The sequence below is a fragment of the Scyliorhinus canicula genome, chromosome 12 (genome assembly GCF_902713615.1).
Source record: "Scyliorhinus canicula chromosome 12, sScyCan1.1, whole genome shotgun sequence".
NCBI lineage: Eukaryota > Metazoa > Chordata > Chondrichthyes > Carcharhiniformes > Scyliorhinidae > Scyliorhinus > Scyliorhinus canicula.
The window spans coordinates 65,389,325-65,415,552 of NC_052157.1; the positions used below are offsets into that span (position 1 = coordinate 65,389,325).

Here is a 26,228-nt window from a genome sequence, read left to right on the forward strand (position 1 = left end):
CACTGTCAGAGGGTCAGTACTGAGGGAGTGCTGCACTGTCAGAGGGTCAGTACTGAGGGAGTTCTGCACTGTTAGAGGGTCAGTACTGAGGGAATGCTGCACTGTCAGAGGGTCAGTACTGAGGGTGCTGCACTGTCAGAGGGTCAGTACTGAGGGAGTGCTGTACTGTCAGAGGGTCAGTACTGATGGAGCTGCACTCTCAGAGGGTCAGTACTGAGGGTGCAGCATTGTCAGAGGTTCAGTACTGAGGGAGGGCACTGTTAGAGGGTCAGTACTGAGGGAGCACTGCACTGTCAGAGGGTCAGTACTGAGGGAGTGCTACCTGTCAGGGTCAGTACTGAGGGAGTGCTGCACTGTCAGAGGGTCAGTACTGAGGGATTACTGCACTTTCAGAGGTTCAGTCCTGAGGGATGCTGCACTGTCAGAGGGTCAGTACTGAGGGAGTGCTGCACTGTTAGAGGGTCAGTACTGAGGGAATGCTGCACTGTCAGAGGGTCAGTACTGAGGGAGGCTGCACTGTCAGAGGGTCAGTACTGAGGGAGTGCTGCACTGTCAGAGGGTCAGTACTGAGGGAGTGCAGCACTGTCAGAGGATCAGTACTGAGGGAGCTGCACTGTCAGAGGGTCAGTACTGAGGGAGTGCTGCACTGTCAGAGGGTCAGTACTGAGAGAGCTGCACTGTCAGAGTGTCAGTACTGAGGGAGAGCTGCACTGTCAGAGGGTCAGTACTGAGGGAGTGCTGCACTGTCAGAGGGTCAGTATGGATGTGCTGCACTGTCAGAGGTCAGTACTGAGGGTGCTGCACTGTCAGAGGGTCAGTACTGATGGAGCGCTCCGCTGTCGGAGGATAGTACTGAGGGAGTGCTGCACTGATATTTAGATATACCGAGCTCATCGTTTTGAATTACTTTACCTGACATGTGCTCTGACCTCCCTCCCAGTATCCTGAGCAGAACATGTTGTCTGTAAAGTAGGGTGGATAAGCTCTGCGACAGTCAGCTTCCGGCAGAATTGGCTGATTCAGGCACTGCAGGGCATCGGGATATTTGACTGAATGAAAATAAATAAGTCAGAACAGGCCAATTGAAAAGTGAATATTCGCCTCCCACTGGCATACAAGTGGTTAAATCACTGATCTTGTTGAATTAGTGTATGTAGTTTTCAGGCCACTGGTTAAACCACACACTGGACATTGGCGTCCAGTCCTGCTCACTGAGATTCGAAGGAATTGTTCAACTACATAATAATAATCTTTATTGTCACAAGTAGGCTTACATTAACACTGCAATGAAGTTACTGTGAAAAGCCCCTGGTCGCCACTTTCCAGCGCCTGTTCAGGTACACAGAGGAATTCAAAATGTTCAAATTACCTAACAGCACATTTTTCCGGTACATGTGGGAAGAGATTGGAGCACCCGGAGGAAACCCACGCAGACAAAGGGAGAACGTGCAGACTCCGCACAGACAGTGACCCAAGCCGGGAATCGAATCTGGGACCCTGGAGCTGTGAAGCAACCGTGCTAACCACTGTGCTACCGTGCTGTAGTCATAGAATCATAGAATTTACAGTGCAGAAAGAGGCCATTCAGCCCATCAAGTCTGCACCGGCTCTTGGAAAGAGCACCCTACCCAAGGTCAACAACTCCACCCTATCCCCATAACCCAGTAACCCCACCTAACACTAAGGGCAATTTTGGACACTAAGGGCAATTTCTCATGGCCAATCCACCTAACCTGCACATCTTTGGACTGTGGGAGGAATCCGGAGCACCTGGAGGAAACCCACGCAGACACGGGGGGATGTGCAGACTCTGCACAGACAGTGACCCAAGCCGGAATCGAACCTGGGACCCTGGAGCTGGACCACCATGCTACCGTGCAGTAAAGAGCATCGAGTCTGATGGTGGAACCAGGTGAGCTGAACTCATTGATGAAGACTGGTGACGGGCTTGGGAATTGACAATGTGTGTTTGACAAGGGAACATCTCTTTCGATAGAAAGGATTACATTTAAATGCAATTGAACTCTGATGACCTCAGCACTTAAAGCAATGCGTTCCACTGCTCAGAGCAGGTCAGATTAATCAGCAATTGAGCAGCAGAGTATTTAATTGTGCCAGTGAATGGAACACTATTAACACCAACAAATAACAACAACACCTTGAATTTATATAGAACTATTGCTTTTATAATACATCCCAAGATGCGTTGTAAGGAAACTAATCTGAACCCGAGTCATCTAAGGACAATATTAGGCAGATGAGATGAGAGGAGTGTAGAGTATGGAGGAGTTTACAGAGATAGGGAGGATTGTAGGGACTGGAGGAGGTCAAAGAGATACGGAGCGTTGTAGGGGCTGGAGGAGGTTACAGAGATAAAGAGGTTGTAAGGGCTGGAGGAGGATACAGAGATAGGGAGGGTTTTCAGGGCTGGAGGAAGTTACAGAGATGGGAAGGGTTGTAGGGGCTGGAGAAGGTTACAGAGATAGGGAGGGTTGTAGGGGCTGGAGGAGGTTACAGAGATAGGGGGTTATTGGGGCTGGAGGGGTTTACAGAGATAGGGAGTGTTGTTCGGAGTAGAGGTTACAGGGATAGGGAGGGTTGTCGGGAGTGGAGGAGGTTACAGGGATAGGAAGGGTTTTAGGGGCAGGAGGAGGTTACAGGGATAGGGAGGGTTGAAGGGACTGGAGGCTGTTACAGAGACGGTGTTGTTGGAGTTGGAGGGGTACAGGGATAGGGAGGGTTTTAGGGGCAGGCAGAGGTTACAGATATCGGGAGGGTTTTAGGGGCTGGAGGAGGTTACAGAGATCGGGAGGGTTGTAGGGGCTGGAGGAGGTTACAGATCGGGAGGGTTTTAGGGGCTGGAGAGGTTACAGAGATCGGGAGGCTTTTAGGGGCTGGAAGAGGTTACAGGATAGGGAGGGTTGCAGGGGCTGGAGGGGGTTATAGATAGGGAGGGTTGTAGGGGCTGGAGGGGGTTACAGAGATAGGGAGGGTTGTAGGGGCTGGAGGAGGTTACAGAGATAGGGAGGGTTGTAGGGGCTGGAGAAGGTTACAGGGATAGGGTTTAGGGCTGGAGTAGGTTACGGGGATGGGGGGTTGTAGGGGCTAGAGGAGGTTACAGGGATAGGGGGTTGTAGGGGCTGGAGGAGGTTACAGGGATAGGGAGGGTTGTAGGGGCTGGAGAGGTTACAGGGATAGGGAGGATTGTAGGACTGGAGGAGGTTACAGAGATCGGGAGGGTTTTAGGGGCAGGAGGAGGTTATGGGGATAGGGAGGGTTTTAGGGGCAGGAGGAGGTTACACGGATAGGGTTTTGTAGGGACTGGAGAGGTTACGGGGATAGGGAGGGTTTTCTGGTCAGGAGGAGGTTACGGGGATAGGGAGGGTTGTAGGGGCTGGAGGAGTTTACAGGATAGGGAGGGTTGTAGGGGCTGGAGGAGGTTACGGGATAGGGAGGGTTGTAGGGGCTGGAGGAGGTTACAGAGATAGGGAGGATTTTAGTGGCTGGAGGAGGTTACAGAGATAGGGAGGGTTTTAGGGGCAGAGGAGGTTACAGATCAGGAGGGTTTTAGGGGCTGGAGAGGTTACAGAGATAGGGAGGGTTGTAGGGCTGCAGGAGTTACAGAATAGGAGGGTTTTAGGGGGAGGTTACAGAGATCGGGAGAGTTTTAGGGCTGGAGGAGGTTACAGAGATAGGGAGGGTTGCAGGGCTGGAGGAGGTTCAGATAGGGAGGGTTATTGGGGCTGGAGGGGTTACAGAGATAGGATGTTCTTAGGAGTGGAGGAGGTTACAGGGATAGGGAGGGTTGTCGGGAGTGAGGAGTTACAGAAATAGGGAGGGTTTTAGGGGCTGGAGGAGGTTACAGAGATCAGGAGGTTTTAGGGGTGGAGGAGGTTACAGAGATAGGGGTTGTAGGGACTGGAGGAGGTTACAGAAATAGGGAGGTTTTAGGGGCTGGAGGAGTTACGAGATCAGGAGGTTTTAGGGGCTGGAGGAGTTACAGAGATAGGGAGGGTAGTAGGGACTGGAGGAGGTTACAGAAGAGGGAGGGTTTTAGGGCTGGAGGGGTTACAGAGATCGGGAGAGTTTTAGGTGCTGGAGAGGTTACAGAGATAGGGAGGGTTGCAGTGCTGGAGGAGTTACAGAGATAGGAGGTTTGGGGCTGGAGGGGTTACAGAGATAGGGAGTGTTTAAGTGGGAGGTTACAGGATAGGAGAGTGTGTCGGAGTGGAGGAGGTTTCAGGGATAGGGAGGGTTTTAGGGGCAGGAGGAGGTTACAGGTATAGGAGGGTTGAAGGGGACTGGAGGCTGTTACAGAGACGGTGTTGTTGGAGTTGGAGGGGGTTACAGGATAGGGAGGTTTTAGGGGCAGGCAGGTTACAGAGATCGGGAGGGTTTTAGGGGCTGGAGTAGGTTACAGAGATCGGAGGGTTAGGGGCTGGGGAGGTTACAGAGATCGGGAGGGTTTTAGGGGCTGGAGGAGGTTACAGAGATCGGAGGGTTTTAGGGGCTGGAGTAGGTTACAGAGATCAGGAGGGTTGTAGGGGCTGGAGGAGGTTCAGGGATAGGGGGGTTGTAGGGGCTGGAGGAGGTTACAGAGAGGGAGGGTTTTCTGGTCAGGAGGAGGTTACGGGGATAGGGAGTGTTGTAGGGGCTGGAGGAGATTACGGGGATAGGGAGGGTTGTAGGGGCTGGAGGAGGTTACAGAGCTAGGGAGCGTTTTAGGGGCAGGAGGAGGTTACAGAGATCAGAGGGTTTTAGGGGCAGGAGGATGTTACAGGGATAGGAGGGTTGTAGGGACTGGAGGAGGTTACATAATTAGGGAGGGTTTTAGGGGCTGGAGGTTACAGAGATCGGGAGGGTTTTAGGGGCTGGAGATGGTTACAGAGATAGGGTGGGTTGCAGGGCTGGAGGAGGTTACAGAGATAGGGAGGGTTATTGGGGCTGGAGGGTTTACAGAGATAGGGAGTGTTGTTAGGAGTGGAGGAGGTTACAGGGATAGTGAGGGTTGTCGGGAGTGGAGAGGTTACAGGGATAGGGAGGGTTTTAGGGGCAGGAGGAGGTTACAGGGATAGGAAGGTTGAAGGGGACTGGAGGCTGTTACAGAGACGGTGTGTGTTGCAGTTGGAGGGGGTTACAGGGATAGGGAGGGTTTTAGGGGCAGGCAGAGGTTACAGAGATCGGGATGGTTTTAGGGGCTGGAGTAGGTTACAGAGATTGGGAGGGTTTTAGGGGCTGGAGGAGGTTACAGAGTTCGGGAGGGTTTTAGGGGCTGGAGGAGCTTACAGAGATCGGAGGGTTTTAGGGGCTGGAAGAGGTTTTGGGGATAGGGAGGGTTGCAGGGGCTGGAGGGGTTTAGAGATAGGGAGGGTTGTAGGGCTGGAGGAGGTTACAGAGATAGGGAGGGTTGTAGGGGCTGGAGGGGTTACAGAGATAGGGATGGCTTTAGGTGCAGGAGGAGGTTACGGGGGTAGGAAGGGTAGGGGCTGGAGGAGGTTACAGGGATAGGGGGGTTGTAGGGGCTGGAGAAGGTTACAGGGATAGGGAGGGTTTGTAGGGGCTGGAGTAGGTTACGTGGATAGGGAGGGTTGTAGGGCTGGAGGAGGTTACAGGGATAGGGAGGGTTGTAGGGGCTGGAGGAGGTTACAGGGATAGGGAGGGGTTCCGAGGCAGTGGAGGAGGTTACAGGGATAGAGAGATTGTAGGGACTGGAGGAGGTTACAGAGAGATCGGGAGGGTTTTCGGGGCAGGAGGAGGTTACGGGATAGGGAGGGTTTTAGGGGCAGGAGGAGTTACAAGGATAGGTGTTGTAGGGACTGGAGGAGGTTACGGGGATAGGGAGGGCGGGAGGAGGTTACGGGGATAGGGAGGGCTGGAGGAGGTTACAGGGATAGGGAGGGCTGGAGGAGGTTACGGGGATAGGGAGGGCGGGAGGAGGTTACGGGGATAGGGAGGGTTGTAGGGGCTGGAGGAGGTTACGGGGATAGGGAGGGTTGTTGGGGCTGGAGGGGGTTACAGAGATAGGAAGTGTTGCAGGGGCTGGAGGAGGGTACAGAGATAGGGAGGGTTTTAGGGGCAGGAGGAGGTTATGGGGATAGGAAGTGGTGTCAGGAGTGGAGAATTGAAAAGCAGGATGAATTGTTAGAAACCAGTTTTAATGGGGAGTGAGTGTGGACCATGGATTACAAGTTACTGGTACTAATGTGGAGGTCTGGGAGAAGCTGGATTTGTTCACCCTTGAGCAGGGAAGGTTAAGGGGAGATTGAATCGAGCCTTTCAAAATCATGAGTTGAGGTTTGGAGAGAATAAATCGAAGAAATTGTTTCCAGTTGGCAGGAGGTTGGGCAACCAGAAGGACACAGATTGAAGAGATCGGTAAAAGAACCAGAGGGGGGAGATGAGATTTTTTTTACACTGTTGTGATCTGGAAGGTGCTGTCTGAAAGTGCGGTGGAAGCAGATTCAACAAACTTTCAAATTTGGGGAATTGGAGAAATAATGGAAGTGGGAAAAATTTGCAGGAATATTGGGAGGGGGGAGCAGGGGGACAGTGAGTGGGGGCTAATTGCAGTGATCGTTCAAAGCCGGGACTGGAATTATTTTACCAACGCACTAAATCTCCCCCGGCCATGCTCTTGACTGGGACTGGTCTCCAGGAGGCACGCTGGTCATATTTCAGGAGCAGCTGGAATGGGAATTGTTCCTGCTTGATTCAACACTCTCCCTCCCATCGACCCCTCCAAACCAACGAACATTAATCCGGTCTCTCCCCCCCCCTCACCACACACACCCCCTCAGTCACCTCCTTACCTCCTTTGTCAAAAGGTTGCCCCAGCCAGAGGTGATACCACTGCATGCCAGCTCTGGGGCACTGGCTGGAGAGGATGGGCCTGACGTACTGGTCCAGCCTGACGGGATAGGTGAGTTTGAGCAGCATGATGTCGTTGTTGAGGTTCACCCGGTTGTAGTCTGGGTGAGCGAAGGCCTTGGCCACTGGATACGCTGCTCGGTGCCCTCATAGCGACTGAGGACGTGCTCTCCCAGGTGAGCTTTCAGGATACTGGGCCTGCACATCAAACAACAAATTCACATGCTGACATTGTCGACTTTCTGAACTGGTTTCAGATTCCAGCATCCGCAGTAATTTGCTTTTATTGTCGAGTTTCTGCATCCCCTCGGTTCGAGTGCAGCTGGAGGCCGTTTGGCCTGTCATGTCCGGGCTAGCTCTCTGCAACACCAACACACACAGTCGCCCTCCCCCTGCCTTCTCCCTGTGGCCCTGAACCTTCTTCCTGTTCAGTTAACAACCCCAATTCTCTTTTCAGTTCCTCGATTGAACCTGCCTCCCCCACACTCTCGGGCAGTGCGTTCCCGATCCTAACCACTCTCTGGGTGATAAAGTTTCCCCTCGTGTTCCCCATTGCATCTTTCACCAATCACTTCAATCTGCGCCCCCTCTGGTTCCCGGTCCTTCCCCCAGTGGGAACAGTTTCTCTCTCTATCCCCTTTGTCCAGACCCCCCCCACCATCCTGATTGTGATCACCTGATCAAATCTCAGCTCCCCCTTCTCGTCTCCCAAGGAAAACACTCCCAGATTCTCCGATTGATCCCAGTCACTGCAATCCCTCATCCGGAACCATTCCATGAAGAGATCTTTATGAGGAGGTGAATGAAGTGACTATCTTGTTTCTGGAGGGTGAGTGTCTATATTGTGAGACACTAAGAATGACAGATATGTGGGAGAGGCTATACGAGTGAGAAACCTTTATCAACCCTTCATTGAGTGGATGGTGCATTGGAAGGTCGTATATCTCTGTGTGTTCATCTTGTCACACTTATGCTTGTATGTCAGTGTTTTTCTGCCTGATGATTGAGTGTTTTCTGTATGTTGGTGTGTTGCTGTGATTATCATAGACTCACGGTTGGTAACAATGAGCTGCAGACACGATCCACTGGTGTTTATCAGCGAGCCCCCACACCATCGGTATCCACTGTAGGTGAGAAAAACCTGCCAGGCTGAGAGTGAGCATAACACTCGTGGCCATTAATAATCTTCACATCCACAGGAGCAGCAACTGAGAGAAGGAAACATGTCGAGATTGAGCATCACTTTCCAAACTCACACACACACACTCACTCACACGTCACACACACTCACACGCAATCACACTCACGCACCCTACTTACACACATCACATATACACTCACTCATACACAATTACATTCACACATCCCATTCATACACAATCACTCATACAAAATTACATTCACACAATCACACTCATACACAATCACATTCACACAATCACATTCATATACAATCACATTCACACAATTACATTCATACACAATCACACTCACACAATTATACACACACATGCATATTCACACAATCACACACACTCATACTCACACACTCAAACACTCACTCATATTCACGCTCGCTCACACTCACTCACAAACACACACTCTCACTTGCACACGTCGTTCACACGCACCATCGCTCACACAGATACTCTCCTCACACTCACACACACTTACTCAAACATACACTCACTCACACATGCACACACACACTCTCCCTCACGCACTCCCCTCACACACACATGCTACCTCACTCACACACACACACACATTCTCCCTCTCACACACAATACACACTCACTCACACACATACACTTCGCACTGTCAAACACACATTCTCACACTCTCTTACCCACACATTCCCTCTCTCCTTGCTCACACACGCATTCCCTCTCTCTCTTGCTCACACACACATACTCCTCTCTCTCACACACTCTCTCACTCGCATACACTCTGTCACGCACACACTCTCTCGCTCTATCACACACACTTCTCTCTCACACACACACTTTCTCTCGATCGAACACACATGCTTTCTCCATCCCTCTCACACCACTCTCTCTCACACACTCTCTCACACACACTCTCTCTCACGCACACACTCTCTCTCACGCACACCCTCTCTCTCACGCACACCCTCTCTCTCACGCACACACTCTCTCTCACACACACACTCTCTCTCACGCACACACTCTCTCTCACGCACACACACTCTCTCACACACACACCTCTCACACACACACTCTCTCTCACGCACACACACTCTCTCTCACGCACACACCCTCTCTCTCACACACACACACTCTCCACACACAACTCTCTCTCTCACGCACACCCACTCTCTCTCACGCACACCCACTCTCTCTCACGCACACACACTCTCTCTCACACACACCCACTCTCACACACACACACTCTCTCTCACGCACACACACACTCTCTCTCACGCACACCCACTCTCTCTCACGCACACACTCTCTCTCACGCACACACACTCTCTCTCACACACACTCTCTCTCACACACACACACTCTCACACACACACACTCTCTCTCACGCACACACACTCTCTCTCACGCACACACACACTCTCTCTCACGCACACACACTCTCTCTCACACACACACTCTCACACACACACTCTCTCTCACACACACACTCTCACACACACACACTCTCTCTCACGCACACACACACTCTCTCACACGCACACACTCTCCTCTCACACACACACACACTCTCTCTCACGCACACATCCACACTCTCTCTCGCACACATCCACACTCTCTCTCGCACCACACACTCTCTCTCACCACACTCTCACACACACACACTCTCTCTCACGCACACACACACTCTCTCTCCCTCACGCACACACACACTCTCTCTCACGCACACATGCACTCTCTCGGAATCCACCCTGACGCCCAAATCGGGGCCGGTGGCGGTTTGACGCCGGTTTCAAAGTCTCCGCCCCTCTGAAATGGCGTCATCGCGTCGCGCACCGCACGCCATTGCAAGGTGTTGCCGCGTCATCGACAGGACCCTCGCGATTTTCCGAACCCAATAGCCCGGGTTCCCGACCGTGCGGTTGATGTGTGGTCTGAGCAGTTGGGAACGCAGCATGGCGGCTGCGGAGGTTACAGAGATAGGGAGGGTTGTAGGGCCTGGAGGAGGTTACCGAGATAGGAGGGTTGTAGGGGCTTGAGGAGATTGCAGATAGGGATTGTAGGGCTGGAGGGGGTTGCAGCAGATAGGAGCATTGTAGGGCTGGAAGGGTTGCAGAGATAGGGAGCATTGTAGATGCTGGAGGGGGTTGCAGAGATAGGGAGGGTTGTACGGACTGGAGGAGATTATAGAGATAGGGAGTGTTGTATGGACTGGAGGAGGTTACAAAGATTGGGAGGTTTGTAAGGCAGGGCATTTTAAAATCAAGATGTTGCCGACCGGGGCGAATCAGGTTCATGGGTGCAAGGTGATGGTGAACAGGATATGCTGTACGTTAAGACATTGACATAAGACATTTGGATGATCTAAGGCTGCAGAGGGCAGAATGTGGAGAGCAGCCTGGAGTGTGTCAATATAGTCGAGTCTCTGGTAACGAGGATATGGAAAAGTGCGTTAATCGCAGATGCTCTGAGGCAGAGGGCGGTCAGACCATGTTACGAATGTGGAAGTAGCGATGGTGCGAATATGAGGTCAGAAGATCATCGCAGGGTCAAAGGTTGGGAGTGGACAGGTTGAGCGGAATTCTCTGAAATGGGGCTATGTACCCTATGCCCGCGAGAAATCAGGCGCGAATCAATCTGGACTTTCCTGGAGAAAGCTCCGGCTGCCGATACAGAACTCTGCACTTCCATCCGCGGGTCCGTGCAACATGGCGGACCCACACAGCAAGCTGGCCCCAACATATATGCCCCCCCCAGATCCCGCCCGCCCGTCGATCAGTGGCCCCCGATCACGGGCCTGGTCGTCCTGGAGACCCCCCCCCCCCGTGACGGATCTCCCCACCCCCCACCAGGGTGGCTGCGGACTGAGTCTGCAGCTGCCACTCCGAGCTTCTGCTGGGTGGAACCATGAGGGAACCACGCCGGCGGGAACTTGACCAACTGCCGGCTGTGAATCGCTGCGGGGGCTTCTTTCAATGGCCCTCGACCGGCGCCACTTCTACTGCACGGGCGCGACTGGCGGTGATTCTCAGGTCCGCGGAGAAGGCATCGGACCCGATCGCGGGTCTGACACCCCATTTTCCACCCCCGCGCCGAGCACGATTTTGGCACAGAGGCTCGGAGAATCCCGCCAGCTAAATCTCAGGGTGTTGCCAGGGATGGGGTCGGTAGCGAGGGAACAGAGATATAGCCCACACAAGCATGCATTCAGACACACACCAGCTCACTTCAACCTCTCTGTGATAGTACCTGCAGCCCCGAAGAGCAGGGTAAAGAGAAAAACCTCCATCTCACAGCTCAATAAACTGACCCTAGTGAGCTCCTCTCCTTTATATATAGCACATTCGTCCCAGCCATTCAATCTGGCTAATAATTAATTAGCTTTAAAACTTCATTTCAGAACTAGATTTAGGAAGGCGAGATGTTTACAGCTGCTAATCTCAGGTCTGTACTGATACATAGCCCAGGCACGGGTTTAAGCGTTAATCTGTCACCATTTATATTACACGCAGGTGTTAAAATCTCACACGGCTGAAGTACAGGAAAAGTACAGCAGAAATTTGCATTTTGATAGCACCTATAGCGGAGGAAAACCTCCCAAAGTGCTTGACGAGAATGCTGCCAAACAAAAAGCTGTCGTCGGTGGGAGCTGGATGACTCCAGTTTAATCCGCGGCGACCACATTCACGGTAAGCGTCTGCAGGCCGAGAAACACTGGTTCGGTTCCACTGAGGCGGAGACTGATATACAATATACAAGCTTGCCCCTTCCTGAAGGTTCTCCCCCCCCACCGGCCTGCACCCAGGTCAGGGTTTTGTGCTAGTGATCTAACCCACTGTTCAGGGGAAGCCCCGCCCCCCCTCGTTACCGGGGAGTTTGTATTCGGTGGAGGTCATGGGGAATCTGATAGTCCCAATGCAGTGACCTCCAAGAGTGACCTATCAAAGGCTTTCCCTTTGCTGTCCTCCGCTAATTCTTTCTCATTCTCTCTCTCAGTCTCTTCTGTCTGTTTTTTAATCCTCCACACTTTCTGTTTTTCATTACCTTTCTCTAAATTTTATTCACGGGGAAATGTTGGGGGGGGGGGGGGGGGGGAGGGGGGTAAGACTGAGCAAGACAGTGTGACAACAGGAAATGAAGATGGCGGACAGGAAATTTAGGAAGGAGGAGCCTTTAATGTTACATCATTTCAATTCAACAATGATTGTCAAGGACTCGCCTTGGAAACGGTTTCTGAAGAGCGTCCGGATGCCATTAATTGGTGGCCATTGTCTCGTTAATCCAGGAGATGTAGTTGCAGACCTTGGTGTAGACACCGGGTTTACCAGGGCGACCACATTCGATGCCCCAGGAGACAATGCCTTGTTGCTCCCCAGCACAGACCAGAGGCCCACCAGAGTCGACCTAGAGGAACCACGTCATTCATCAGTCAAGCAAAAAAAGGATGGACATACGTTTCTATAGCGCCTCTCAATGACTTCAACACCTCACAGAGGACTTCACAGCCAATTAGGATGCTTTTGGAAGTGCAGTCGCTGTTGTAATATAGGAAACACAACAGCCGATTTGAGCACAGCATGGTCCTGCAAAAAGCAATGCGAACATAACCCAGATAATCTCTTCAGAGATGTCAGTTCAGGGATACATATTGTTTTCAGGACACATGAGAAAATGCCATCGCACAACCCTCTCCAGCATTTTACCCAATAGCGACTGTGGGATCTACCACCTGAGAGGGCAGGTGGAGTATCAGTTTAATGTCTCATCATAAAGACGGCACATATGACAGTGCAGCACTCCCTCAGTACTGACCCTCTGACAGTGCAGCGCTCCCTCAGTACTGACCCTCTGACAGTGCAGCACTCCCTCAGTACTGACCCTCTGACAGTGCAGCTCTCCCTCAGTACTGACCCTCTGACAGTGCAGCACTCCCTCAGTACTGACCCTCTGACAGTGCATCACTCCCTCAGTACTGACCCTCTGACAGTGCAGCTCTCCCTCAGTGCTGACCCTCTGACAGTGCAGCACTCCCTCAGTACTGACCCTCTGACAGTGCAGCTCTCCCTCAGTACTGACCCTCTGACAGTGCAGCACTCCCTCAGTACTGACCCTCTGACAGTGCAGAGCTCCCTCAGTACTGCCCCTCTGACAGTGCAGCACCTCCTCAGTACTGACCCTCTGACAGTGCAGCATTCCCTCAGTACTGACCCTCTGACAGTGCAGCACTCCCTCAGTACTGACCCTCTGACAGTGCAGCACTCCCTCAGTACTGACCCTCTGACAGTGCAGCACTCCCTCAGTACTGACCCTCTGACAGTGCAGCACCTCCTCAGTACTGACCCTCTGACAGTGCAGCACTCCCTCAGAACTGACCCTCTGACAGTGCAGCACTCCCTCAGTACTGACCCTCTGACAGTGCAGCGTTCCCTCAGTACTGACCCTCTGACAGTGCAGCACTCCCTCAGTACTGACCCTCTGACAGTGCAGCACTCCCTCAGTACTGACCCTCTGACAGTGCAGCACTCCCTCAGTACTGACCCTCTGACAGTGCAGCACACCCTCAGTACTGACCCTCTGACAGAGCAGCCAGCCCTCAGTACTGACCCTGGCAGTGCAGCACTCTCTCAGCACTGACCCTCTGACAGTGCAGCACTCACTCAGTACTGACCCTCTGACAGTGCAGCACTCCCTCAGTATTGACCCTCTGACAGTGCAGCACTCCCTCAGTACAGACACTCTGACAGTGCAGCATTCCATCAGTACTGACCATCTGACAGTGCAGCACTCCCTCAGTACTGACCCTCTGACACTGCAGCATTCCCTCAGTACTGACCCTCTGACAGTGCAGCACTCCCACAGCACTGACCCTCTGACAGTGCAGCATTCCATCAGTACTGACCCTCTGACAGTGCAGCACTCCCTCAGTACTGACCCTCTGACAGTGCATCACTCCCTCAGTACTGACCCTCTGACAGAGCAGCAATCCCTCAGTACTGACCCTCTGGCAGTGCAGCACTCTCTCAGCACTGACCCTCTGACAGTGCAGCACTCACTCAGTACTGACCCTCTGAAAGTGCAGCACTCCCTCAGTATTGACCCTCTGACAGTGCAGCACTCCCTCAGTACTGACCCTCTGACAGTGCAGCACTCCCTCAGCACTGACCCTCTGACAGTGCAGCATTCCTTCAGTACTGACCCTCTGACAGTGCAGCACTCCCTCAGTACTGACCCTCTGACAGTGCAGCACTCCCTCAGTACTGACCCTCTGACAGTGCAACACTCCCTCAGTACTGACCCTCTGATAGTGCAGCACTCCCTCAGTACTGACCCTCTGACAGTGCAGCGCTCCCTCAGTACTGACCCTCTGACAGTGCAGCACTCCCTCAGTACTGACCCTCTGACAGTGCAGCACTCCCTCAGTACTGACCCTCTGACAGTGCAGCGCTCCCTCAGCACTGACCCTCTGACAGTGCAGCACTCCCTCAGTACTGACCCTCTGACAGTGCAGCACTCCCTCAGTACTGACCCTCTGACAGTGCAGCACTCCCTCAGTACTGACCCTCTGACAGTGCAGCACTCCCTCAGTGCTGACCCTCTGACAGTGCAGCACTCCCACAGTACTGACCCTCTGGCAGTGCAGCACTCCCTCAGTACTGAACCTCTGACAGTGCAGCACTCCCTCAGTACTGACCCTCTCACAGTGCAGCATTCCCTAAGTACTGACCCTCTCACAGTGCAGCATTCCCTAAGTACTGACTCTCTGACAGTGCAGCATTTCCTCAGTACTGACCCTCTGACAGTGCAGCACTCCCTCAGTACTGACCCTCTGAAGTGCAGCGCTCCCTCAGTACTGACTCTGACAGTGCAGCACTTCCTCAGTACTGACCCTCTGACAGTACAGCACTCCCTCAGAACAGACCCTCTGACAGTGCAGCACTCCCTCAGTACTGACCCTCTGACAGTGCAGCGCTCCCTCAGTACTGACCCTCTGACAGTGCAGCACTCCCTCAGTACTGACCCTCTGACAGTGCAGCACTCCCTCAGTACTGACCCTCTGACAGTGCAGCGCTCCCTCAGTAGTGACCCTCTGACAGTGCTGCACTCCCTCAGTACTGACCCTCTGACAGTGCAGCATTCCCTCAGTATTGATCCTCTGTCAGTGCAGCATTCCCTCAGTACTGACCCTCTGACAGTGCAGCACTCCCTCAGTACTGACTCTCTGACAGTGCAGCTCTCCTCAGTACTGACCCTCTGACAGTGCAGCGCTCCCTCAGTACTGACCCTCTGACAGTGCAGCACTCCCTCAGTACTGACCCTCTGACAGTGCAGCACTCCCTCAGTACTGACCCTCTGACAGTGCAGCACTCCCTCAGTACTGACCCTCTGACAGTGCAGCACTCCCTCAGTACTGACCCTCTGACAGTGCAGCACTCCCTCAGTACTGACCCTCTGACAGTGCAGCGTTCCCTCAGTACTGATCCTCTGTCAGTGCAGCATTCCCTCAGTACTGACCCTCTGACAGTGCAGCACTCCCTCAGTACTGACTCTCTGACAGTGCAGCACTCCCTCAGTACTGACCCTCTGACAGTGCAGTGCTCCCTCAGTACTGACCCTCTGACAGTGCAGCATTCCATCAGTACTGACCCTCTGACAGTGCAGCACTCCCTCAGTACCGACACTCTGACAGTGCAGCACTCCCTCAGTCCTGACCCTCTGACAGTGCAGCACTCCCTCAGTACTGACCCTCTGGCAGTGCAGCACTCCCTCAGTACTGACCCTCTCACAGTGCAGCATTCTCTAAGTACTGACCCTCTCACAGTGCAGCACTTCCTCAGTACTGACCCTCTGACAGTGCAGCACTCCCTCAGTACTGACCCTCTGACAGTGCAGCGCTCCCTCAGTAGTGACCCTCTGACAGTGCTGCACTCCCTCAGTACTGACCCGACAGTGCAGCATTCCCTCAGCATTGATCCTCTGTCAGTGCAGCATTCCCTCAGTACTGACCCTCTGACAGTGCAGCACTCCCTCAGTACTGACCCTCTGACACTGCAGCATTCCCTCAGTACTGACCCTCTGACAGTGCAGCACTCCCTCAGCACTGACCCTCTGACAGTGCAGCATTCCATCAGTACTGACCCTCTGACAGTGCAGCACTCCCTCTACTGACCCTCTGACAGTGCATCACTCCCTCAGTACTGACCCTCTGACAGAGCAGCAATCCCTCAGTACTGACCCTGGCAGTGCAGCACTCTCTCAGCACTGACCCTCTGACAGTGCAGCACTCACTCAGTACTGACCCTCTGAAAGTGCAGCACTCCCTCAGTATTGACCCTCTGACAGTGCAGCACTCCCTCAGTACTGACCCTCTGACAGTGCAGCACTCCCTCAGCACTGAACCTCTGACAGTGCAGCACTCCTTCAGTACTGACCCTCTGACAGTGCAGCACTCCCTCAGTACTGACCTCTGACAGTGCAACACTCCCTCAGTACTGACCCTCTGACAGTGCAGCACTCCCTCAGTACTGACCCTCTGACAGTGCAGCACTCCCTCAGTTCTGACCCTCTGACAGTACTGCGCTCCCTCAGTACTGACCCTCTGACAGTGCAGCACTCCCTCAGTACTGACCCTCTGACAGTGCAGCACTCCCTCAGTACTGACCCTCTGACAGTGCAGCGCTCCCTCAGCACTGACCCTCTGACAGTGCAGCACTCCCTCAGTACTGACCCTCTGACAGTGCAGCACTCCTCAGTACTGACCCTCTGACAGTGCAGCACTCCCTCAGTACTGACCCTCTGACAGTGCGGCACTCCCTCAGTACTGACCCTCTGACAGTGCAGCACTCACACAGTACTGACCCTCTGGTAGTGCAGCACTCCCTCAGTACTGAACCTCTGACAGTGCAGCACTCCCCAGTACTGACCCTCTCACAGTGCAGCATTCCCTATGTACTGACCTCTCACAGTGCAGCATTCCCTAAGTACTGACCCTCTGACAGTGCAGCATTTCCTCAGTACTGACCCTCTGACAGTGCAGCACTCCCTCAGTACTGACCCTCTGAAGTGCAGCGCTCCCTCAGTACTGACTCTCTGACAGTGCAGCACTTCCTCAGTACTGACCCTCTGACAGTACAGCACTCCCTCAGAACAGACCCTCTGACAGTGCAGCACTCCCTCAGTACTGACCTCTCTGACAGTGCAGCGCTCCCTCAGTACTGACCCTCTGACAGTGCAGCACTCCTCAGTACGACCCTCTGACAGTGCAGCACTCCCTCAGTACTGACCCTCTGACAGTGCAGCGCTCCCTCAGTAGTGACCCTCTGACAGTGCTGCACTCCCTCAGTACTGACCCTCTGACAGTGCAGCATTCCCAGTATTGATCCTCTGTCAGTGCAGCATTCCTCAGTACTGACCCTCTGACAGTGCAGCACTCCCTCAGTACTGACTCTCTGACAATGCAGCTCTCCTCAGTACTGACCCTCTGACAGTGCAGCGCTCCTCAGTACTGACCCTCTGACAGTGCAGCACTCCCTCAGTACTGACCCCTAGAGAGTGCAGCACTCCCTCAGTACTGACCCTCTGACAGTGCGCACTGCCTCAGTACTGACCCTCTGACAGTGCAGCACTCCCTCAGCGACCCTCTGACAGTGCAGCACTCCATCAGTACTGATCCTCTGATAGTGCAGCGTTCCCTCGGTACTGACCATCTGACAGTGCAGCATTCCCTCAGTACTGACCCTCTGACAGTGCAGCACTCCCTCAGTACTGACTCTCTGACAGTGCAGCACTCCCTCAGTACTGACCTCTGACAGTGCAGCTCTCTCAGTACTAACCCTCTGACAGTGCAGCTCTTCCTCAGTACTGACCCTCTGACAGTGCAGCACTCCCTCAGTACCTACCCTCTGACAGTGCAGCACTCCCTCAGTACTGACCCTCTGACAGTGCAGCTCTCCCTCAGTACTGACCCTCTGGCAGTGCAGCACTCCTCAGTACTGACCTCTCACAGTGCAGCATTCTCTAAGTACTGACCCTCTCACAGTGCAGCACTTCCTCAGTACTGACCTCTGACAATGCAGCACTCCCTCAGTACTGACCCTCTGACAGTGCAGCGCTCCCTCAGTAGTGACCCGCTGACAGTGCTGCACTCCCTCAGTACTGACCCTGACAGTGCAGCATTCCCTCAGCATTGATCCTCTGTCAGTGCAGCACTCCCTCAGTACTGACCCTCTGACAGTGCAGCACTCCCTCAGTACTGACTCTCTGACAATGCAGCTCTCCCTCAGTACTGACCCTCTGACAGTGCAGCACTCCCTCAGTACTGACCCTGACAGTGCAGCACTCCCTCAGTACTGACCCTCTGAACAGTGCAGCACTCCCTCATTACGACCCTCTGACAGTGCAGCACTCCCTCAATACTGACCCTCTGACAGTGCAGCACTCCCTCAGTACGGACCCTCTGACAGTGCAGCCTCCCTCAGTACTGACCCTCGACAGTGCAGCACTCCCTCAGTACTGACCCTCTGACAGTGCAGTACTCCCTCAGTACTGACCCTCTGACAGTGCAGCGTGTCCCTAAGTACTGACCCTCTCACAGTACACACTCCCTCAGTCCGACCTCCGGAACTGCAGCACATCCCTTACTCTTGACCATCCAAAGTTCTGACTCAATGATATCTATACTTTCCTCTCCTTTCCATAACTGTTATACTCAGCCTGGCCTGGGAATTGGCCTGAGTTTGTTCAGGGCTTGGAGCCTGAGAACAGGACACTGGAAACATCCTTGCTTCAGGTCCAAGTCCTGAGACATTCCTGATGACTCTTGCAACCATTAAAACTTTGACTTTTTTAAATGAGGTGAAGACACCAATTGCTTATAAGGATTATGCCAATATCTTTTGTGTTAATTTATTTAAAATGAGCTCTTAAGAACACAGGATAGATAGTCAGTAGACATCAGCAGCAGAGCTGTGTGCTGTTTCTGCTCACATGCTCAAGTGAAACTGAGACTGGATCACATGGCACACTTTCCTTCCAGTGATGCTAATACTTAAGGCACATTGGCAGTGAAATAACTGGTATTGGTCCAAACTGGAGTTCTGTTTTAAAGTATACAAGGCTAGTTTGTGCAAGACGCGTCATTTCCAGGGTTTTACTGTTTTTTTCTGTTTGGCAGGCTTCCAGGCTCCCGATGATCATCCTCTCTTCTCTGGGGAAGAGACATGTAGTCCTGAATCCTGGCCAGCCCTGCCTAGTGCTCCAAACACACTCTGAACAAATCCTGGAAACAGAGAGCTTCTCTCCGCACAAGTGGCCATGAAACTGTTGGATCTTTCTGCTGAACCCATTCTGCTGTGTTATTGGGAAAGAGAGCTGTGAATCTTCCCCAGTCTGAACCTAATGACTCCACATCCATAACATTGTTTAACTGCTACCTAAATTCAGAGCAAAGCAAAAATGATGCTCAATCCCTCCCATTGGTTTCCCATTGTATGTGCTGTATTAAAAATACTTCCTGATACCTCTTCCTCCTCGTATCCATCCATCTATCATTTATCTATCTTTCTGTAAATAATCCAAAGATGTGCAGGTTAGGTGGATGGCCGTGTTAAATTGCCCCTTAGGGGGGTTGCAGGAACAGGGTGGAGGATTGGGCTCAAGTAGGGTTGTCTTTGGAAGGGTCAGTGCAGACTCAATGGGCCAAATGGCCTCCTTCTGCACCTTAGGGATTCTGTGATCATCTCTATATACCTCACTTGCTTTACCACTTTCTTTCCATCTCTCTCTTCTTAACTCTTTTTATCTCATTCTTCCTCTCCTCTGTCTCTCTCCCTTTTTCCCTTTGTCCCTTTGCCTCTCTTTCTCATTCTACCTCCTTCGTCCTCACATTACTTGTGGGTCTCTTTCTCCCTCTAACGTTCTCTCCCGCCATCTGCACATCTCACTCCATCTCTCCCCTACCCTTTCTTTCTGTTCCTCTCTTTCACTGCCTCTTTATCTCTCTCGCTATCCCTATATTAAGGGCAGCACTGTAGCATTGTGGATAGCACAATTGCTTCACAGCTCCAGGGTCCCAGGTTGGATTCCGGCTTGGGTTACTGTATGTGCGGAGTCTGCACATCCTCCCCGTGTGTGCGTGGGTTTCCTCCGGGTGCTCCGGTTTCCTCCCACAGTCCAAAGATGTGCAGGTTAGGTGGATTGGCCATGAGAAATTGCCCTTAGTGTCCAAGATTGCCCTTAGTGTTGGGTGGGGTTACTGGGTTATGGGGATAGGGTGTTGACCTCGGGTAGAGTGCTCTTTCCAAGAGCCGGTGCAGACTCGATGGGCTGAGTGGCCTCCTTCTGCACTGTAAATTCTTTGATAATCTATGATCTCACTCTCTCTCCCATGTCACACTTTTCTATTTCTCTCTCCGTCTCGCTCTCTCTGGTTATCTTTCACTCGCCATCTCTTTCTGCTCATCTCTCACTCTTCTTCTCTCCCTCCCATTCTACCTTTCTCTGTTCCATTCTGTCTCTCTCCCTCACTCTCTGTTCCCCTTTTGTCTGTCTCCCTTTTTATACCTGTAATCTTTCTCCTTCTGTCTCCCCTTCTTTCCCATTCTCCTTTTCTCTATTCCATTCTGTTTCTCTCCCTCTCTCTCTGCTCCCCCCTGTCTCCACATCTATCTCACAAATCTCTCTCTCCTTCTCCCTCTCATCCACCCTGTCTATATTCCATTTTCATGTCACTCTCACTCCCTCCCTTTGCTCCCCCTAACTCTGCCTCCCCATCTTTGTCGCTAATTTCTCTCTCCCTCTCTCTCCCATTTTTCCCTCCCCACCTTGCTCCTTTCTCTCTTGCTCTCTCCCCCTGCCCCGCCATCTCTCATTCACTCCTGTCTCTCTCTCTCTCCATGCTGTCTATATACCAGTTAGCTCTGTGATGAAGGAGCTCTTTCCCCGCGCTGTTACCTGACATGTTTCCTTTCCTCCCTCCAGGAATCCAGCGCAGAACATGTTGGGGGTAATTGCGTCCCCGTAGCTGCTCTCACACTCTGTGTCCGAGAGGATCGGGACATTGAGACATTGCAGACGTTCAGGGTACTGGCCTGTTGGGTCAAAGGTCAGGAATTGGTTAATGAAGCAGTTGGCGCCCCACTGCCGGGTGTAAAGGACACCGGAGTCAATTGTCACCCCATATTACACTTAGTTACAAAACCATCGCAATGATCAGAACAAACGCTGAGCCAGTTCACTGGGTCAGTTTACATACACGCTCATTCCGAATATCTACACTCTGTGTACTTCAAATCCTTTCCACACAATTTGACTTCCTTGACCTTGTTTTCCTTCCCTCCCTTTTGAATGGCTAAAACACTTACCCCCATCGTGGACTGTGTCACCCCATCCGGCGACCAGGCATTCAGTGCCATTGCTGGCACAGGAGCTGGGCATTTGGAGTGGTTGCACCTTCTCATTGAACTGGACTGGAGGAGTCCACTTTCAGCAGCATAATATCATTGTCAGTGGTGCGGTGATTGTACCCTGGATGCGGGACAGCTTTGATGACCCTCCGTGACTGCCTGGAGTCTTCGCTCACAGACAGATCATGTGCCCCGATCCACACGTTCAGTAGGCTGGCGCCTGCGATGAGAATCAACACCGGAGTCATAGAATAGAACCGCTACAATGCAGACAGAGCCCATGGGGCTGTTTAGCTCACTGGGCTAATCGCTGGCCTTTGAAAGCAGACCAAGGCAAGCCGCAGCACGGGTTCGATTCCCCGTAACAGCCTCCGCCGAACAGGTGGCGACAGTAAATTTTCACAGTAACTTCATTTGAAGCCTACTCGTGACAATAAGAGATTTTCATTTTTCATTCATTTTCATTCGGCCCATCGTTGTCTGCACCGAAACCTTGGAAAGAGCACATACAGGCGGCACAATCCCCCACCCTATCCCCAGAACCAGTAACCCCACCTAACCTTTTGGACACCTAGGGCCAATTTAGCATGCCAATCCACCTAATCTGCATATCTTTGGACTGTGGGAGGAAACGAAACTGGAGCTGCCGGAGGAAACCCACGCACACACAGGGATAGAGAACGTGCAGACTCCACAGACAGTGACCCAAGGCCGGAATTAAACCTGGGCCCTGGCTGTGCGATGGCAGCAGTGCTAATCACTGTGCCATCCTGCCACCCTAGGTGCAGGAGGAAGCCGCTCAGTCCCTCGCTTCAGTTCATTCTGCTGTGTCAACGGGACCTGACTCTTGACTGCGGGAAGAAGTTCAGCAGGACCTGACTCTGACTGCGGGCAAGAAGCATTTCCCGACACCACTTCACTGTCCAGGCAGACCAGCACGGGTGCACCAGAGGCCGAGGAGGTAGATGGTGGTAAGGTGGTTCCATGAACGGACGTAGGCCTGGGCGAGGTTTATCCAAACTTACCGCAGGAAGCAGTGAGCCGCTGAGAGAATCCATTGTGAGTTGAGGTAGAGAGGCACCACACCAGGGATTCCGATACCGCCTCATGTACACCTGGTAAGGGAGGCTGTGAGGGATGCACTCATAACCACCGACAATCTTATCGTCATGGTAACAGGAGACAGCTGAAACTAGAACAGTGCGGAGAACTGTTGAGTAACAAAAGAAACAGGAAAAGGCCATTCAGCCCATCCAGCCTGTCCAGGATGACCCTTTCCTTCCTTCATCTAACCTTCTTGTCAGCGTAAACCTTAATCCCTTTACTCAACCAAACCTGGCTGGAGATTTCCAATTGACCCCGCCTCCGGCCTTGACACATCATTCCCTGAACGTCCTGGCTCCAATTGTAAAGTTCACCAGAGGAAATAAATTGTCTCTATCAACCCTACCAAATCCTTAATCATCGTCAACCCCCTTGGTTACCTCACCCCTTATTTTCCCGGACTGGAGAGAATACAATACTGTTGTGTGTAACCTACCCTTGGAAATTGAACCCTGTCAAACCCTTCCTGCCGCTGGCACTAACCCCCGTCCCACACACATGTAACACCCCCACATCCAGAGGGCAACCAAACCCCCTCAGCCTGCACCACATGCAAGCACCCCATACTGGCTGCCATGGCCGGGTGCCTTGGGCGCAAAGGTCACCAGCTGCCCACCCCTGTGCTGCCTGCATCTGACTGCCTAGTACTTTGCGTTTCTGTCTCCCCCTCACCTCCCCGCCCCCCCCCCCCCCCCCCAGAAGACCGGAGGGGGACCCGCCGGAGCTGTACCACCTCACCGTCGGGAGGCAGCGGACACTGAACCTGGCTGGCGGACCTGGAGAGAGGGCAGTCGCTGAGGTGGAGTCGGCAGCAGTCGATGAAGTGATCCTGCTGAGTTGCAGTTCCTCATGGCACATTTGGCATGACCCCAACACCACACACTCACCACCACCCCCACACCTACCTCATCATCACCCCCCTCACCACCCCCTCCACAACCCGCACACCAGGTGGAGGTAGGAAACCTGGAGAAGGTGGGCTGTCGGAGGGTGGCCCGACCCTGGAACTAGTTGGCGTCCAGACGAGTCTGCGGCTTCTGGAAAGGGCGGGTCCCATCTATAGTGGAGGGGATAGCAGCATCTTTCCAGCACCAGCAGGTGCAGTTGGAGGAGTCCAAAGACCTGCAGGATAGGAGTCGTTGCAGACAGTGCATGCACCCCTGGCCAACACTGCACGGGTGGCGAAAGTATCGGCCATGGGCCAGGATACCCAAGGTCTGAGGTACTCTGCGGATGGTGGCTGAGACCAGTACGGGGCTGCAGTGTCACAGGGAAGGGGAGGGAGAGAGAGGAGCAGAGGGTGGGCTGGAGGGAGGGATGGGAGAGGGAGGGAGAGGAAGTGAGAGGGGAGAGGGGGGGGAGCGTGATGGAGCGAGAGAGTGGGAGCGAGGGGAGGGGAATGGGAGAAGGGAGAGGGTTGAGGTGAGGGGAGGAGAGAGAAGGAGAGGGAAGAGATCACGAAGGGAAGGAGAGGGGAGAGGGAGGGAGAGTAGAGGAGGAAAGAGAGGGATGGAGAGGGAGGAGGATTAGGGGAGTGGGAAGGAGAGGGAGGAGAGATGGAGGGAGGGAGATGGAGGGAGAGGATGTGAGGGAGGGAATGGAAGAGGAAGAGGGGGGAGAGCAAGGGTGGGAGAGGGGAGAGGGAAGCGAGGAAGAGAGAGGAGAGAAGGAGGGAGAGGGAGAGGAGCGAGGGAGCGAGGGAGAGGAGAGAGGGGAGGGAGGGAGAGGAAGAGGCGGAGGGAGACGGGAGAGGGAGGCGGGAGGAGAGGAGAGAGGAGTGGGAAGAGATGAGGTGAGTGTGGGAGGAAGGGAGTGCAAAGTCACCAGTAGAAAGTCATACAGCTATTTATAGGAAGAGAATTGGAGAACCGCAGCACTGTGGGTGTACCTATACCCCAGGGACTTTAGCAGTTAAGACGGCAGCTCACCACCACCTTTTCCAGGGGCAATTGGGGATGGACAATAAATACGGGACATCGTCAGGTCAGGAACAGAATCCAACCATATTCCGTGGATTCCTCTGGGAAAGTGATCTTTGCTCCGAATGATTCTGTTCCGCCGGCTGTTTTTTTAAGAATGTTAATGGAGAGAAAGTAATTACCACCGAGCATAATCAGTGCAGATAACAGGATCATCTTGCTGCTCATCGCAAACACCTTCAGATGAACCCTGAGGACACCTTCTTAAACCTCCTCTTGCGTCTGGAGCTCTAATCCCGGTCGATCAGCTCCTTGTACCTTTTGGACCTAGGAGGGGCTCATGAGAAAACCAAAACCAACTATGTGTCCCTTTAATCTGGCAGCTTTATCTGGACCTGTGGCTCTATAAAAGGGGTTATAAATCCTGGCTCATTGTGAGCTGGCACATCACATGTTTCTCTACAGCAACAGTTTGCGAGATTTTACTGAGTTAGAAAGGAAGGGCAGGGCTAACGAGCAATGGTCACACAATGGTTACATTACTGGACTCGTAATCATGAAACTGTGGAGAGGCACAACTTAAAATTCAATTTAGTAAGAAAACTGGAATAAAATTAACGGCGATCATGAAACTACCTGATTAGCGTAAAATAAAAACCCATCTGGTTCACTAATGTCCTTTGTTGTGACATCATGGTTGTGTTGTAATTCACTGACTGACCACTAGGAGACCCATTAGTATATTTAGTGAATGTTAGAGTCATATGACCCCTCAAACTGGCTGGAGAAAGCTGGAGAGAGGTTGCTTTATAATAATAATAATATAATAATCTTTATTGTCACAAGTAGGCTTACATTAACACCGCAATGAAATTACTGTGAAAGGCCCCGAGTCGCCACACTCGGGGCCTGTTTGGGTAGACAGAGGGAAAATTCAGAATGTCCAAATTGCCTAGCAGGGCCGCACGGTAGCACAAGTGGATAGAACTGTGGCTTCACAGCGCCAGGGTCCCAGGTTCAATTCCCCGTTGGTTCACTGTCTGTGCGGAGTCTGCATATTCTCCCCGTGTCTGCGTGGGTGGATTGACCATAATTATAGAATTCACAGGGCAGGAAGAGGCCATTCGGCCCATCGAGTCTGCACAGGCTCTTGGAAAGAGCACCCTAACCAAACCCACACCTCCACCCTATCCCCATAACCCAGTAACCCCACCCAGCATTAAGGGCAATTTAGGACATTAAGGTCAATTTAGCATAGCCAATCCACCTAACCTGCACATCTTTGGACTGTGGGAGGAAACTAGACCACCCAGAGGAAACCCACGCACACATGGAGAGAACGCATCAAGTTCACCAGAGGAGATAAATTGTCTCTATCAAACCTACCGAATCCTTTAATCATCGTCAACCCCCTTGGTTACCTCACCCCAGTGGCCCAAGCCGGAATTGACCCTGGAGCTGTGAAGCAATTATGTTAACCACAATGCTGCCGTGCTGCCCTTAGTGACCAAAAAGGTTAGATGGGGTTATTGGGTTACGGGGATACGAGGAAAGTGAGGGTTTAAGTGGGTTGGTGCAGACGCGATGGGCCAAATGGCCTCCTTCTGCACTGTATGATCTAACCTCGTCTTTCGGGACTGTGAGAGGAAACCGGAGCACCTGGAGGAAACCCACGTAGACAGAGGGAGAACGTGCAGACTCCACACAGGCAGCGACCGAAGCTGGGAATCGAAACTGGGACCCTGGAGCTGTGAAGCAACAGTGCTAACCAT

At 52.8% G+C, this 26,228-nt stretch overlaps 1 protein-coding gene and 1 pseudogene across 1 annotated transcript; both read right to left on the reverse strand.

The window, feature by feature from the left end:
- Window positions 1-903: 903 nt before the first annotated feature.
- LOC119974270 lies at window positions 904-11,322 on the reverse strand (annotated as a pseudogene).
- Window positions 11,323-12,234: 912 nt separating this feature from the next.
- On the reverse strand, window positions 12,235-25,858 carry LOC119974271 (cationic trypsin-3-like). The gene is given in 5 exon segments (XM_038813041.1): window positions 12,235-12,437; window positions 20,982-21,118; window positions 21,392-21,497; window positions 21,499-21,653; window positions 25,843-25,858. Coding segments are annotated over 5 exon segments (564 nt in total). The 3' UTR covers window positions 12,235-12,287.
- Between the last annotated feature and the right edge of the window lie 370 nt (window positions 25,859-26,228).